The sequence below is a fragment of the Pogoniulus pusillus genome, chromosome 20, assembly GCF_015220805.1.
Source record: "Pogoniulus pusillus isolate bPogPus1 chromosome 20, bPogPus1.pri, whole genome shotgun sequence".
NCBI classification, from domain to species: Eukaryota; Metazoa; Chordata; class Aves; order Piciformes; family Lybiidae; genus Pogoniulus; species Pogoniulus pusillus.
In genome coordinates, this window is record NC_087283.1 from 21,731,264 (window position 1) to 21,745,121 (window position 13,858).

Here is a 13,858-nt window from a genome sequence, read left to right on the forward strand (position 1 = left end):
GAGGCTGCAGTGCGGCTTTATTGGTACCGGGGAACGGTGGCGCCCCGGCTCCGCGCCCGCCGCTCCCTCCTCACCGGCGCTGGTTCAGCCCCGCCAGGTTCCGCAGCTGCGGGACACAGGGAGAAGGGCGTTAAGGAGCGGAGGGTCCCGGGGATAGAGGTTGTGCTGCCCGGGCCGCCATGGCCTCTGCGCAGCCCTGCTGGTTCCAGCTCCGGCTCCAGCCCTGGCTGCTCGCTGCAGCTCCCCGGGGGGAGGCTGCAGGCAGCTGGGGTTGGGCTCTGCTGCCTGCGCTCAAGCGACTCTCCAGGGGCATCTTGTCCGAGCCCCCTGCGGGCAGCAGGGACAGCTCCGGCCGGAGCAGGCTGCCCAGGCACACAGCAAGGCTGAGCCTGGATGGCTGCAGGGATGGGGCCCCCTGGGCAGCCCCTGCCAGGCTCTCCCCTCCCTCACAGTGGGGAGGCGACCAGCAGGGGCAGGGAGGCGACCAGCAGGGGCAGGGAGGCGACCAGCAGGGGCAGGGAGGCGACGAGCAGGGGCAGGGAGGCGAAGAGCAGGGGCAGGGAGGCGACCAGCAGGGGCAGGGAGGCGACCAGCAGGGGCAGGGAGGCGACCAGCAGGGGCAGGGAGGCGACCAGCAGGGGCAGGGAGGCGAGCAGCAGGGGCAGGGAGGCGACCAGCAGGGGCAGGGAGGCGACCAGCAGGGGCAGGGAGGCGACCAGCAGGGGTAGGGAGGCGAAGAGCAGGGGCAGGGAGGCGAAGAGCAGGGGCAGGGAGGCGACCAGCAGGGGCAGGGAGGCGACCAGCAGGGGCAGGGAGGCGACCAGCAGGGGCAGGGAGGTGAGCAGCAGGAGCAGGGAGGTGACCAGCAGGGGCAGGGAGGCGACCAGCAGGAGTAAGCAGGCGACCAGCAGGGGCAGGGAGGCGACCAGCAGGAGCAGGGAGGTGACCAGCAGGAGCAGGGAGGTGACCAGCAGGAGTAAGCAGGCGACCATCAGGAGTAGGGAGGTGACCAGCAGGGGCAGGGAGGCGACCAGCAGGAGTAAGCAGGCGACCAGCAGGGGCAGGGAGGTGCTCATGCCCCTGTGCTCAGCACTGGTGAGCCCACACCTCGAGTGCTGTGCCCAGTTTTGGTCAGCACAGCACAGGAGGGACACTGAGGTGCAGGAGCAGGGGCAGAGAAGGGAGATGAGGCTGGGGAGAGCTCTGGCAAACATGGCCTGTGAGGAGCAGCTGAGGGAGCTGGGGGTGCTCAGTCTGGAGCAGAGGAGGCTGAGAGGGGACCTCATTGCCCTCTACAGCTACCTAAAAGGAGGTTGTAGTGAGGCTGGAGCTGGACTCTTCTCCCCAATTCCTAATGACAGGACAAGAGGAAATGGCCTCAAGTTGTGCCAGGGGAGGTTTAGGTTGGATGTTGGGAGGAAGTTCTTTCCTGAGGGCAACATCCCTGAGCATGGCTCAGGGTGATAGAGAGGCCACCTATGGGGGTCAGGGAACCTGAACACACAAGAAGCACTTTTTGGGTGTTGAGCCAACAGCATTGAGGTCATTAGTCAGGACTAGAAGGAGCTCCTTCAGCAGGTGTGGGGGCTGAAGGATTGGGAATAGAAGCATGGGATGAGAGAGGAATTACAGTGAGGGTAGGGAGATGCTGGAACAGGTGGTGAGAGCCTGGCACAGGCTGCCCAGGGAGGTTGTGGAGCACAGAATCACGTCAGGCACTGGCACAGGCTGCCCAGGGAGGTTGTGGAGCACAGAATCACGTCAGGCACTGGCACAGGCTGCCCAGGGAGGTGGTGGAGCACAGAATCAGGTCAGGCACTGGCACAGGCTGCCCAGGGAGGTGGTGGAGGAGTCACCATCCCTGGTGAGAGTGGCTGTGGTGCTTGAGGCTATGGTCTAGAGACGAAGGCTGGAGGTTGGACTGGCTGATCCTGGTGGTCCTTTCCAACCACAGCAGTGAGATGTTGTGCTGAGGGATTTGGCTGAGTCAAGGACTTGTCAGGGTGAAACTAATGATTGGACTCAAGGAGCTTGAAGGGCTCTGCCAACCTAAGAGATTCTGTGATGCTGACCACCTCTCAGCCCTACAGATCACCCTGCAGCTTCAGCCTTCCATTTTAATGCTCTCTTGCAATCTCTTTTCACCACAAACCAGTGGAACTTCCAGTCCCCCTCCCTGAAAGGGGGCTACAAGAAAGCTGGGAAGGGACTTTTCACAAGGGCTTGTTGTGGTAGGATGAGAGGGAAGGGACTGAAGCTTGAGGAGGGCAGATTGAGAGTGGAGATGAAGAAGAAACTGTTAGCAGTGAGGGTGGGGAAAAAGTGGCACAGGTTGCACAGGGAGGTTGTGGAGCACAGAAGGGATTGAAGCTTGAGGAGGGCAGATTGAAAGTGGAGATGAAGAAGAAACTGTTGGCAGTGAGGCTAGGGAGAGCCTGGCACAGGCTGCCCAGGGAGGTTGTGGAGCACAGACACAGTGAGAGTGGGGAGAGCCTGGCACAGGTAGCACAGGGAGATTGGGGGGCACAGACACAGTGAGAGTGGGGAGAGCCTGGCACAGGTTACACAGGGAGATTGGGGGGCACAGAATGGATTGAAGCTTGAGGAGGGCAGATTGAGAGTGGAGATGAAGAAGAAACTGTTGGCAGTGAGGGTGGGCAGAGACTGGCACAGGTATCACAGGGAGGTTGTGGAGCACAGAATGGATTGATGCTTGAGGAAGGCAGATTGAGAGTGGAGATGAAGAAACTGTTGGCAGTGAGGGTGGGGAGTGACTGGCACAGGTAGCACAGGGAGATTGGGGGGCACAGAATGGACTGAAGCTTGAGAAAGGCAGATTGAGAGTGGAGACGAAGAGGAAGAAGACTTTAGACAGTGCCAGGCTGAGGGCCAATGTCTTTGAGCTGGGAGAGGAGAGAGTGAGAATGGAGATGAGGAAGGAATTGGTGGCAGTGAGGGTGGGGAGAGATTGGCACAGGCAGCCCAGGGAGGTTGTGGAGCACAGAAGCACAGAATGGGATCTTTGATCACCTTCTGTGCTTCTGTGCTCCACAACCTCCCTGGAGGTGCTCAAGATCAGGCTAGATAAGCTCGTGAGAGGTGTTTCATGGCAGGGAGAGGTTGGAACTCTGAGGTTCCTTCTAACCCAATCCATTCTGTGAACCTCTGAAGCCAGGAAATCATCCTCCCAAGTTCTGAAGCCAACTCTTGGTCATGCTGCTCTCTGGGTTTGGGTGGAAACAAAACCCTGCTGGCTTTCAGCATGGAAAGGAGGAGAAACAACTCTGCTGCCCTTAACACTACTTACAGTCACTGCAGCTCCCATCAGGCCCTGGACAACTGCTTCTCCAGTTGACTGTACCTAAGAGACACAAGAATGTGACCTTTGGTTTTCTTCTGGACATACCTGCTGCAGAAAGGTGATGCCAGAAGCCAAACACTACAATGAGAAAGAGAAAGGTGGAAGAGATTCCTGAGGGCAACATCCCTGAGCATGGCTCAGGGTGATAGAGAGGTCACCTATGGGTCAGTGAACCAGAAAACACCAAGGAGCACTTTTTGGGTGTTGAGCCAACAGCATTGAGGTCATTAGTCAGGACTAGAAGGAGCTCCCTCAGCAGGTGTGGGGGCTGAAGGATTGGGAATAGAGGCATGGGATGAGGAAGGAATTACAGTGAGGGTGAGGAGACACTGGGACAGGTAGTGAGAGCCTGGCACAGGTTGAGGGTGGTGAGACACTGGCACAGGTTGCCCAGGGAGGTTGTGGAGCACAGAATCACCCAATGTGATCAAAGATCACATTGGGTGATTCTGTGCTCCACAACCTCCCTGGAGGTGTTCAAGGCCAGGTTGGATGAGGCCTTGAGCAACTTGTTTTGAGAAGGGCAGGGACTTGCTGGTGAGAGGACAGCAAAAGCCTTAAGGGAGGTCTGGAACTGAGAGGTCTGGAACAGCTCTGCTGGAAGGAAAGGCTGAGAGGATTTGGGCTGTTCAGCCTGCAGAAGAGCAGCCTGAGGGGCATCTCATCACTGCTGATCAACAGGTGGTGTCAGGAGGGTGGCACCAGTGGTGCCCAGTGACAGTACAAGGGCTAAGAGGCACAAAGTTGAACATCAGAAGTTGCACCTAAAGGAGGAACTGCTTTAATTTAAGCATGGCAGAGCACTGGAGCAAGCTGGAGACATCCCAAACCTGCTTGAACTTGTTTCTGTCACAACGTTCTCTTGGCAAAGGGGTTGGACTTGATCTCCACAGAGCTACTTCCCAAGCCCTGGCACCCTGTGTGAGTCTGTGTGCCCTGCCCCTGGCATTACCTGTTCAGCTGTGTTGCTCATGTTCATGGCATCAGCTACTCTCTTCTCCAGGAAGTGCCAAGTGTCCTTGAAGCCTGGGGAGGAGTCCTGCATCATCACCAGCTCGGTGGTGTTGTAGATGCCAGTGAGCACAGCCCGCCGTGTGTACCAGTTAAACTGCAGGGGCAAGGCACAAGAGAGACAGCTGGCACCTGAGTGCACCTAAGAGACACCAGATGGCACCTAATCTGGCTGAGCCCAGAGAGTGGTGGTGAATGGTGCCACATCCAGCTGGCGACTGGCACTAGTGGTGTCCCTCAGGGGTCAGTGCTGGGCCCCATCCTCTTTAACATCTGCATAGATGATCTGGATGAGGGCATGGAGTCAGTCAGCAGCAAGTGTGCAGATGACACCAAGCTGGGGGCAGATGTGGCTGGGTTGGAGGGCAGAAGGGCTCTGCAGCAGGACCTTGACCACCTGGACAGATGGGCAGAGGCCAAGGGGATGGCTTCAATAGCTCCAAGTGCAGGGTGCTGCACTTTGGCCACAGCAACCCCATGCAGAGATACAGGCTGGGGTCAGAGTGGCTGAGAGCAGCCAGACAGAGAGGGATCTGGGGGTGCTGATTGATACCCACCTGAACATGAGCCAGCAGTGTGCCCAGGTGGCCAAGAGAGCCAGTGGCATCCTGGCCTGCATCAGGAATGGTGTGGCCAGCAGGAGCAGGGAGGTCATTCTGCCCCTGTACTCTGCACTGGTTAGACCACACCTTGAGTGCTGTGTTCAGTTCTGGGCCCCCCAGTTTAGGAGGGACATTGAGATGCTTGAGCGTGTCCAGAGAAGGGCGACGAGGCTGGGGAGAGGCCTTGAGCACAGCCCTACGAGGAGAGGCTGAGGGAGCTGGGATTGGTTAGCCTGGAGAAGAGGAGGCTCAGGGCAGACCTTATTGCTGTCTGCAACTACCTGAGGGGTGGTTGTGGCCAGGAGGAGGTTGCTCTCTTCTCTCAGGTGGCTTCCCAACTAAGTGGTCAGAAGACACAAAGAGAAGACAAACTGCAGAACCTCTGCTAGCCCCTGCAGTGGTGAGGAGGCTTTAGGAGCAGCTGAATGCAGGCAGTGGCTCCATCTGACTTCCACAATCCCTAAGGAACTTGGCTGCCCTTTCATTCCCTTCTTTATTCTGTTAATCTTCCTGTCCTCTGCTTTCTTTCTCCCTCCCTCCCCTACCAGCAGCTCCTCTTTTATCCCCAGATGAAAGAAGCTTATTAAAAGCAGTTGGTTGGAGCAGTTCATTCAAGCTTTCTCCTTCTCCCCCTACACCTCTGTGAATTCATTTGATTAATTGCTTTAATTAAGGTTATCATTTTCTCTACTTCCCTGCCAGAGAAGATGAAAGCTTTAGTAAGATCCTGGTATTTTTAGGTAGGTTCCTTTAAGGTTTTTCAAGTGCTGCTGCTTTGATCAGCTCCCTCACTGAACACTGCACCAACCCAAGAGCCTCACAGTTTTTTGTCTGTGGCTTCAAGACTAACAAAGACAAAGAAAAGCATTTCAAAGAAGCCAGGAAATCAGAGCCCCTTTCATTGGCATCAATCCCTGGGCACTAATCTGCCCTCAGTCTTATGTGGGCTCTTGGGAAATGAAGATTACAGCCCCTAAAGGGCCTTTGGGTGCTTCTCTTTTGCTCAAGTGTAACATTTTAGCCCTTGCAAAATTGTGCTGCTAGGGTTGGAAAGGACCTTCACAGATTGGCCAGTCCAAAGCACCCAAGGCAGGTCACAGAGGAGCACATCCAAGGGGGTTGGAAAGATTCCAGAGAAGAAGATTTCACAACTTCTTGGACCATGAGATGGGTACAGAGCTGGCTGGCTGGATGCACCCAGAGAGTGGCTGCCAATGGCTGCATGGCCAAGTGCAGGCCAGGGGCAAGCAGAGTCCCTCAGGGATCAGGCCTGGCACCAGGCTTGGTCAGCAGCTCTGTGGCTGCCATGCACAGAGGCACTGAGTGCAGCCTCAGCAGGTTTGCTGCCCACACCAAGCTGTGTGCTGCAGCAGGCAGGCTGCAGGGCAGGGATGGCAGCCAGAGGCACCTGGGCAGGCTGCAGAGGTGGGCACAAGCCAAGCTCAGGAGCTGCAACAAGACCAAGGGCAAGGTGCTGCAGCTGGGGGGAGGCAATGGCAAGCACCAATGCAGGCTGGGCAGTGCCAGGCTGCAGAGCAGCCCTGAGCAGAGGCACTTGGGGGTGCTGCTGGAGGAGAAGCTCAGCAGGAGCCAGCAGTGTGCACTTGCAGCCCAGAGAGCCAAGCAGAGCCTGGGCTGCAGCAGCAGCAGTGTGGGCAGCAGGGCCAGGGAGGGGATTCTGCCCCTCTGCTCTGCTCTGCTGAGAGCCCACCTGGAGTCCTGCAGCCAGTGCTGGAGCCCCTGGCACAAGAGGGCTGTGGAGATGCTGCAGAGTGTCCAGAGCAGGGCCAGGAGGATGCTGAGAGGCTGCAGCAGCTCTGCTGTGAGCACAGCCTGAAAGAGTTGGGGCTGTGCAGGCTGCAGCAGAGGAGGCTCCCAGGGGACCTTCTGGTGGCCTTGCAGCATCTGCAGGGGGCTGCAAAAAAGCTGGGGAGGGACTTTGGAGGCTGTGAGGGAGTGGCAGGAGTGGGGGGGCTGGAGCAAAGCTGGAGGTGGGGAGAGTGAGGCTGGAGGGGAGGAGGAAGTTGCTGAGCAGGAGAGTGGGGAGAGGCTGGAATGGGTTGCCCAGGGAGGGGGTTGAGGCCCCATGGCTGGAGGTGTTTGAGGCCAGGCTGGCTGAGGCTGTGTGCAGCCTGCTCTAGGGTAGGGTGTCCCTGGGCATGGCAGGGGTTGGCACTGCCTGCTCCTTGTGCTCCCTTCCAACCCTGCCTGGTTCTGTGATTCTCTGGGCAGCCTGCTTGAGGGCACTCTGACACCAAAGCTTTTCTCCTCCTGCTGAGGTGGCACCTCCTGGGTTGTAGCTTAGTAGCAGTCAAGTTGTAAAGCACGAAGACTTACATCTGTGGCCTGGTCTCCAGCATAGTGCATGATGTCATCGATCATGCTGGTGAGGAGGTTGAGGCTGGCAGGGATGTTGCGAGGGAGCAGCAGGATGCTGAGAGCCTGCAAAGGGAACACACACAGAAGTGAGGGAGCTGAGGAGGACACAGCAATAAAGCTCTGCTCTGCTCTCTTTTCCCTGCTGCTGTTGTCTCCAGCTCCCACTGTGAAGTCCTTCCAGCTCCTTTTGGCCACCACAGGCCCTTCCACAGCACCACTGAACACTGCTGGAAGGGACCCTCCAGGGGCATCTTGTCCATCCCCTGCAGGCAGCAGGGACAGCTCCAGCCAGAGCAGGCTGCACAGGGACACAGCCAGGCTGAGCCTGGATGCCTCCAGGGATGGAGTCTCAAGCACCTCCCTGGGCAGCCTGTGCCAGGCTCTGCCCACCCTCACTCTGCACAACTCCCTCCTGATGCCCAACCTAACTCTGCCCTGCTCCAGCTCCAAACCATTGCCCTCAGCCTGTGCCCACAGCCCCTTCTGAGCAGTCCCTCCCCAGCCTGCCTGCAGCTCCCCTGCAGACACTGAACTGCAGCTCTGAGCTCTCCCTGCAGCCTTCTCTTTCTTCTCCAGGCTGCACAGACCTAACTCTCCCAGCCTGTCCCCACAGCAGAGCTTCTCCAGCCCTCTGAGCATCCTTGAGGCCTTCTCTGGACCTGCTCCATCAGCTCCATGTCTCTTTTATGCTGGGGACACCAGAGGTGGATTCAGTACTGCAGGTGAGGTCTCCCCAGAGCAGAGCAGAGCAGAGCAGAGGGGCAGGATCTCCTCTCTCCATCTCTGCCAACGCTGCTTTGGATGCTGCCCTTGGCCTTCTGTGCTGTCAGTGCCCACTGCTGCCTCCTGCCCAAGCTGCAGGGTTTGTAGGTTAGTTTCAGTGTGGCAGCTCAGCTCAGGCCTCAGCCTGTGCTGGAGCCCACAGCACCCCACTCAGCTCCAAGCCCTTTGTACTGTGCCCCCTTGAGCTGCCTCTCCAGGCACACAAACACAGCCTCACACTTGTGCTGTGCCCCTGCAGGCAGGGAGTCAAAGCTCTCCCTTCTCTTTGAACTCAAAGCACCTCTCAGGAGCAGAACCATTCCCCAAAAGGCCTGCTCGGATCCTGCAGCCTTTGAACACAGGACCACACTGCCAGGAGAGGCACAAACCACTCTTCCCAAGACAAACTATGTTCATCTGGAGCAAACCCAGGAATCCTCTCTTCTCTCTCTGCCAGGAGCCTTGGATTCCACAACTCTGGCACTGACTTTGGAGCCATCTTTGCAGCCCAAGGTTGGGAACTCTTTGCTTGTTCCTGTGGCTACAGTTCAGTTCCCTTCCCAAGTGGCTTGAGATTGAAATGTGGACGTTGGAGCCCTCCCAATTCACAGCTCCAGCCTCAGGCACAAGGTGCCAGTGCAGCCAGAACAAGGCTGCAAGGAGCCTGACTGCAGACTGGACCAGATGGTCACAGGTTGGGTAGGAAGGGACCTCAGAGATCATCCAGTGCCAAGCTCAGGGGCACCTCCCACCAGCACAGGCTGCTCAAGGCCTCATCCAGCCTGGCACTGAACACCTCCAGGGAGGTTGTGGAGCACAGAAGCACCCAATGTGATCAAAGATCACATTGGGTGCTTCTGTGCTCCACAACCTCCCTGGGCAACCTGTGCCAGTGTCTCCCCAGCCTGAACCTGTGCCAGTGTCTCCCCAGCCTCACTGCCAACAACTTCTTCCTCATCTCCACTCTCAATCTCCCCTCTGCCAGCTCAAAGTCATGGTCCCCCATCCTGGCACTGCCAGCCCTTGTCTAAAATCCCTTCCCAGCTCTACTGGAGCCCCTTCAGCTACAGGAAGGCCTCCCTGAAGCCTTCTGCTCTCCAGGCTGCACAGCTCTCCCAGCCTGTCCCCACAGGGGAAGTTCTCCAGCTCTCTGATCATCTTTGTGGCCCACTCTGGACCCTTGGGGTCTCTTCCAGCCTGGCACTCTGATTCTGTGACACTGCACACAGGGCTGAGCACAGATACAAGTTAGAACCTGGGGACCCCAGAGGGGTGAAGTGAACCACAGAACCATAGAAGCAAGCAGGTTGGAAGAGACCCCAAGCTCAGCCAGTCCAACCTAGCTTCCAGCCCTGCCCAAACAACCAGAGCATGGCACTCAGTGCCAACCTAGCACCCAGCTCTGCCCAAACAACCACACCATGGCACTCAGGGCCAACCTAGCACCCAGCCCTGCCCAAACAACCACACCATGGCACTCAGTGCCCAGCCAGCCTTGCCTCCAACCCCTCCAGCCACGGCCACTCCATCACCTCCCTGGGCAGCCCATGCCAGTGCCAATCACTCTCTCTGCCAGCAGCTTCCTCCTCACAGCCAGCCCACACCTGCCCTGACACAGCTTCAGCCTGGGGCCCCTTCTGCTGCTGCTGCCTGCCTGGCACCAGAGCCCAACCCCACCTGGCTACAGCCTCCCTGCAGGCAGCTGCAGGCAGCAATCAGCTCTGCCCTGAGGCTCCTCTGCTGCAGCCTGCACCCCCCCAGCTCCCTCAGCCTCTCCTCACAGGGCTGTGCTCCAGGCCCCTCCCCAGCCTTGCTGCCCTTCTCTCAGCACCTTCCAGCACCTCAGCAGCTCTCTGCAATTCAGGAGCCCACAGCTGGACACAGCACTCCAGGGCTGGCCTGAGCAGGGCTGGGCACAGGGGCACAAGAACCTCCCTTCTCCTGCTGCCCACACTGCTCCTCAGCCAGCCCAGGATGCCACTGGCTCTGCTGCCCACCTGGGCACACTGCTGCCTCCTCTGCAGCTGCTCTCTCACAGTACCCCCAGGGCCCTCTCTGCCTGCCTGCTCTCAGCCCCTCTGGCCCCAGCCTGCACTGCTGCTTGGGGTTGTTGTGGCCAAAGTGCACAACCTGCCCTTGGCCTTCTTCACTCTCATCCCCTTGGCCTCTGCCCACCCATGCAGCCTGCCCAGGTCCCTCTGCAGAGAGCTTTGCTTTTCCAGCACTGCAAGAAAGAGTTGTTTTAAGGACATCTTTAACTGCCTTCTTCCAATTTTGCTCTCACCTTGAAGGCTACAAACCATCTGAAGCAGTAAGGGTTGAATTTACAACCCTGAACTACTCTGCTGTAGAGGGTTTGGGCTGAGTTGGAAGGGACCTTCAAGATCATCCAGCTCCAACCCCTCGCCATGGGCAGGCAGGCAGCAGAGGCTGCTCAAGGCCTCATCCAACCTGGCCTGGAACACTTCCAGGCACTCAGAACCTTCTCCTTTGCCTCACAGCATTGAGAACAGACAGACAGACACACAAAAAGGAGAGCCAATCTTGCTGTCAGTACTATACCTGGGGCCATTTCTCAATGTATGGGATCAGCATCCTCAGTCTGGCTTCCACAGCATCTCTCAGGAACTGATCTGTAGGCTTCTTCCTGGGGGAAGGAAACAAAGAGGAACAATGAACAAGGAAGAGGAAAAAAAAATAGGGCAAAACTGCAAAGCAGTAAGAGAAAACTACAAACCAAACCCAGGAAACTGCCAACAAACAAAGGAAAACTCCAAACAGTAGAAAAGGGCAAACAGAAAACTACAAAAGCCACACACAAATCATAGAAGACTACCAGCAAACAGAGAAGTGCAGCCAGAGAACTGCAACCAACCAACCAGAACACTGCAACCAGCCAGAACATTGCAAGCAGCCAGAGAGATGCAACCAACAAACTGCAACCAACCAGAACACTGCAACCAGCCAGAGAGATGCAACCAACAAACTGCAGCCAACCAGAACATTGCAAGCAGCCAGAGAGATGCAACCAACAAACTGCAGCCAACCAGAACACTGCAACCAGAACTGCAGCCAACCAGAACACTGCAACCAGAACTGCAGCCACCCAGAACACTGCAGCCACCCAGAACACTGCAGCCACCCAGAACACTGCAGCCACCCAGAACACTGCAGCCACCCAGAACACTGCAGCCACCCAGAACACTGCAGCCAACAAACTGCAACCAACCAGAACACTGCAACCAACCAGAACACTGCAACCAGAACTGCAGCCAACCAGAACACTGCAACCAGAACTGCAGCCAACCAGAACACTGCAACCAGCCAGAACTCTGCAACCAGATAAGTGCAACCACCCAAAGAACTGCAATCAAATTGCAACCACCAGAGAGCTGCAACCAACCAGTGAGCTGCAACCAGAGAGCTGCAACCAACCAGTGAGCTGCAACCAGAGAGCTGCAGCCAACCAGCAACCAACCAGAGAGCTGCAATCAACAAACTGCCACCAACCAGAGAGCTGCAACCAACCAACTGCAACCAGAGAGCTGCAACCAACCAGAGAGCTGCAACCAACCAACTGCAACCAACCAGAGAGCTGCAACCAACCAACTGCAACCAACCAGAGAGCTGCAACCAACCAACTGCAACCAACCAGAGAGCTGCAACCAACCAGAGAGCTGCAACCAACCAGAGAGCTGCAACCAACCAACTGCAGCCAACCAGAGAGCTGCAACCAACCAACTGCAACCAACCAGAGAGCTGCAATCAACAAACTGCCACCAACCAGAGAGCTGCAACCAACCAACTGCAACCAGAGAGCTGCAACCAACCAGAGAGCTGCAACCAACCAACTGCAACCAACCAGAGAGCTGCAACCAACCAACTGCAACCAACCAGAGAGCTGCAACCAACCAACTGCAACCAACCAGAGAGCTGCAACCAACCAGAGAGCTGCAACCAACCAGAGAGCTGCAACCAACCAGAGAGCTGCAACCAACCAACTGCAGCCAACCAGAGAGCTGCAACCAACCAACTGCAACCAACCAGAGAGCTGCAATCAACAAACTGCCACCAGAGAACTTCAACCAACCAGAGAGCTGCAACCAACAAACTGCAACCAACCAACCAGAGAACTGCCACCAATGAGAGAACTGCAACCAACCAACCAGAGAGCTGCAACCAACCAACCAGAGAAGTGCAACCAAGTGGAGAAGTGCAGTGGTGAGGTGTGACAGGAAAGGGGCAATGGGCACAAGGTGGAACAGAGGAAGCTCCACCTCAACATGAAGGAAAACTGAAGGTGCCAGAGGGCTGGAGCAGGCTGCCCAGAGAGGTTGTGGAGTCTCCTTCTCTAGGCACCTTCAAGGGCCATCTGGACATGTCCCTGCGTGACCTGCCCTGGGCAATGCTGCTTTGGCAGGAGGGTTGGACTCAGTGATCCCCAGAGGTCCCTTCCAACCCCTGCCATTCTCTGACTGGATGACACAAAGGACATCCAAGCTAAACTCAAGCTGAACTTGCAAGATCCATCTCTTGCCTGCCTTGGCTGGGTTAATTATGTCACCTTCAGGCTTCTGGTGCAGCTCTGTACCTGGTAAGGTCATTTTATTCAGGCAAATGACACCTTTAACTTCATGTATCCCTGTCCCCAGTGGGCCTCTTGTCTATCCAGTCCCCAAAGCCTGGCAAGGAAGATGTCTTTTCAGACCCAATACTCACTCTGCTTCACCCAGCTGCACTTGTTTTTGTTCCTGCTTCAGCAGCTCAGACAGTTTGGTGTTGCATTGGGACACGAAGTGCAGGACCAGGTCGCTCCCATCGCTGTGAAACATCCCTGCAGCAGCTACTGAGAGACCCAGGGTCTGCAGGGAGGAGAGAAGCACAGAGCAGCTCAGACAGCAGCCAGCTAGGACACAGCACTGCATTTATCTCATGGATGAAGGTGGATCAATGTAAGCAAAGCAAGACAAAGAGGGCAGGGTCCAAAGGGGAGGTTTAGGTGGGATATGAGGAAGTATTTCCTCACAAAAAGGGGGATTAGGCACTGGAATGGGCAGCACAGGGAGGTGGTGGAGTCACCACCCCCAGAGGTCTTTAAGGGCAGGTTGGCTGAGGCACTTGGTGGCATGGTTTAGTGGGGTTAGGTTGTAGGCTGCACTTGATGACCTCAGAGGTCTCTTCCAGCCTCAATGCTTCTGGGGCTGAGCTCAAAAGTGCTTCCTGTGCACATGTTCCTCTTTAAGGTCCACTGGATTGTGCCTCAGCTTAGAATGAGAGAATCAGGCAGGTTGGAAGAGACCTCCAAGAACATCCAGTCCAAGCTAGCACGCAGCCCTGCCCAAACAACCACACCATGGCACTCAGTGCCAACCTAGCACCCAGCCCTTGCCCAACCAACCACACCATGGCACTCAGTGCCAACCTAGCACCCAGCTCTGCCCAACCAACAAGAGCATGGCACTCAGTGCCAGCCTAGCACCCAGCCCTGCCCAACCAACCAGAGCATGGCACTCAGTGCCAGCCTAGCACCCAGCCCTGCCTGCCCAACCAACCACACCATGGCACTCAGTGCCAGCCTAGCACCCAGCCCTGCCTAACCAACCACACCATGGCACTCAGTGCCAACCTAGCACCCAGCCCTGCCCAAACAACCACACCATGGCACTCAGTGCCAACCTAGCACCCAGCCCTGCCCAAACAACCACACCATGGCACTCAGTGCCCAGCCAGCCTTGGCTCCAAC

General features: G+C 56.8%; 2 protein-coding genes across 2 annotated transcripts in view; both read right to left on the minus strand.

Annotated features, from left to right (window-relative positions):
- COQ9 (coenzyme Q9) overlaps positions 1–13,858 on the minus strand; it is a 20,508-nt gene continuing 6,650 nt past the window's right edge. The window contains exons 4-9 of the mRNA XM_064160578.1: positions 12,835–12,977; positions 10,678–10,762; positions 7,312–7,416; positions 4,314–4,469; positions 3,308–3,361; positions 1–106 (exon numbers count right to left, since the gene is read on the minus strand). Coding sequence (XP_064016648.1) covers positions 71–106; positions 3,308–3,361; positions 4,314–4,469; positions 7,312–7,416; positions 10,678–10,762; positions 12,835–12,977 — 579 coding nt within the window. The 3' untranslated portion in view covers positions 1–70. The remainder of the gene's footprint in view (positions 107–3,307; positions 3,362–4,313; positions 4,470–7,311; positions 7,417–10,677; positions 10,763–12,834; positions 12,978–13,858) is intronic.
- LOC135184616 (uncharacterized) lies at positions 115–3,001 on the minus strand. The gene is made up of 2 exons (XM_064160587.1): positions 1,048–3,001; positions 115–1,005 (listed from the first exon to the last, which is right to left on the minus strand). The coding sequence occupies exons 1-2, from the start codon at positions 1,284–1,286 to the stop codon at positions 447–449; spliced, it is 798 nt and encodes a 265-aa protein (XP_064016657.1). The 5' UTR covers positions 1,287–3,001; the 3' UTR covers positions 115–446.

What these genes read in the sequence shown, in the direction of transcription:
- LOC135184616 (XM_064160587.1), bottom strand. Translation starts at nt 1,286, where the DNA reads ATGAGGTCCCCTCTCAGCCTCCTCTGCTCCAGACTGAGCACCCCCAGC. An exon ending in TCCCTGCCCCTGCTGGTCGC is followed by an intron (nt 1,006 to 1,047) that starts CTGCTTACTCCT and finishes CCTGCTGGTCAC; the next exon opens with CTCCCTACTCCTGATGGTCG.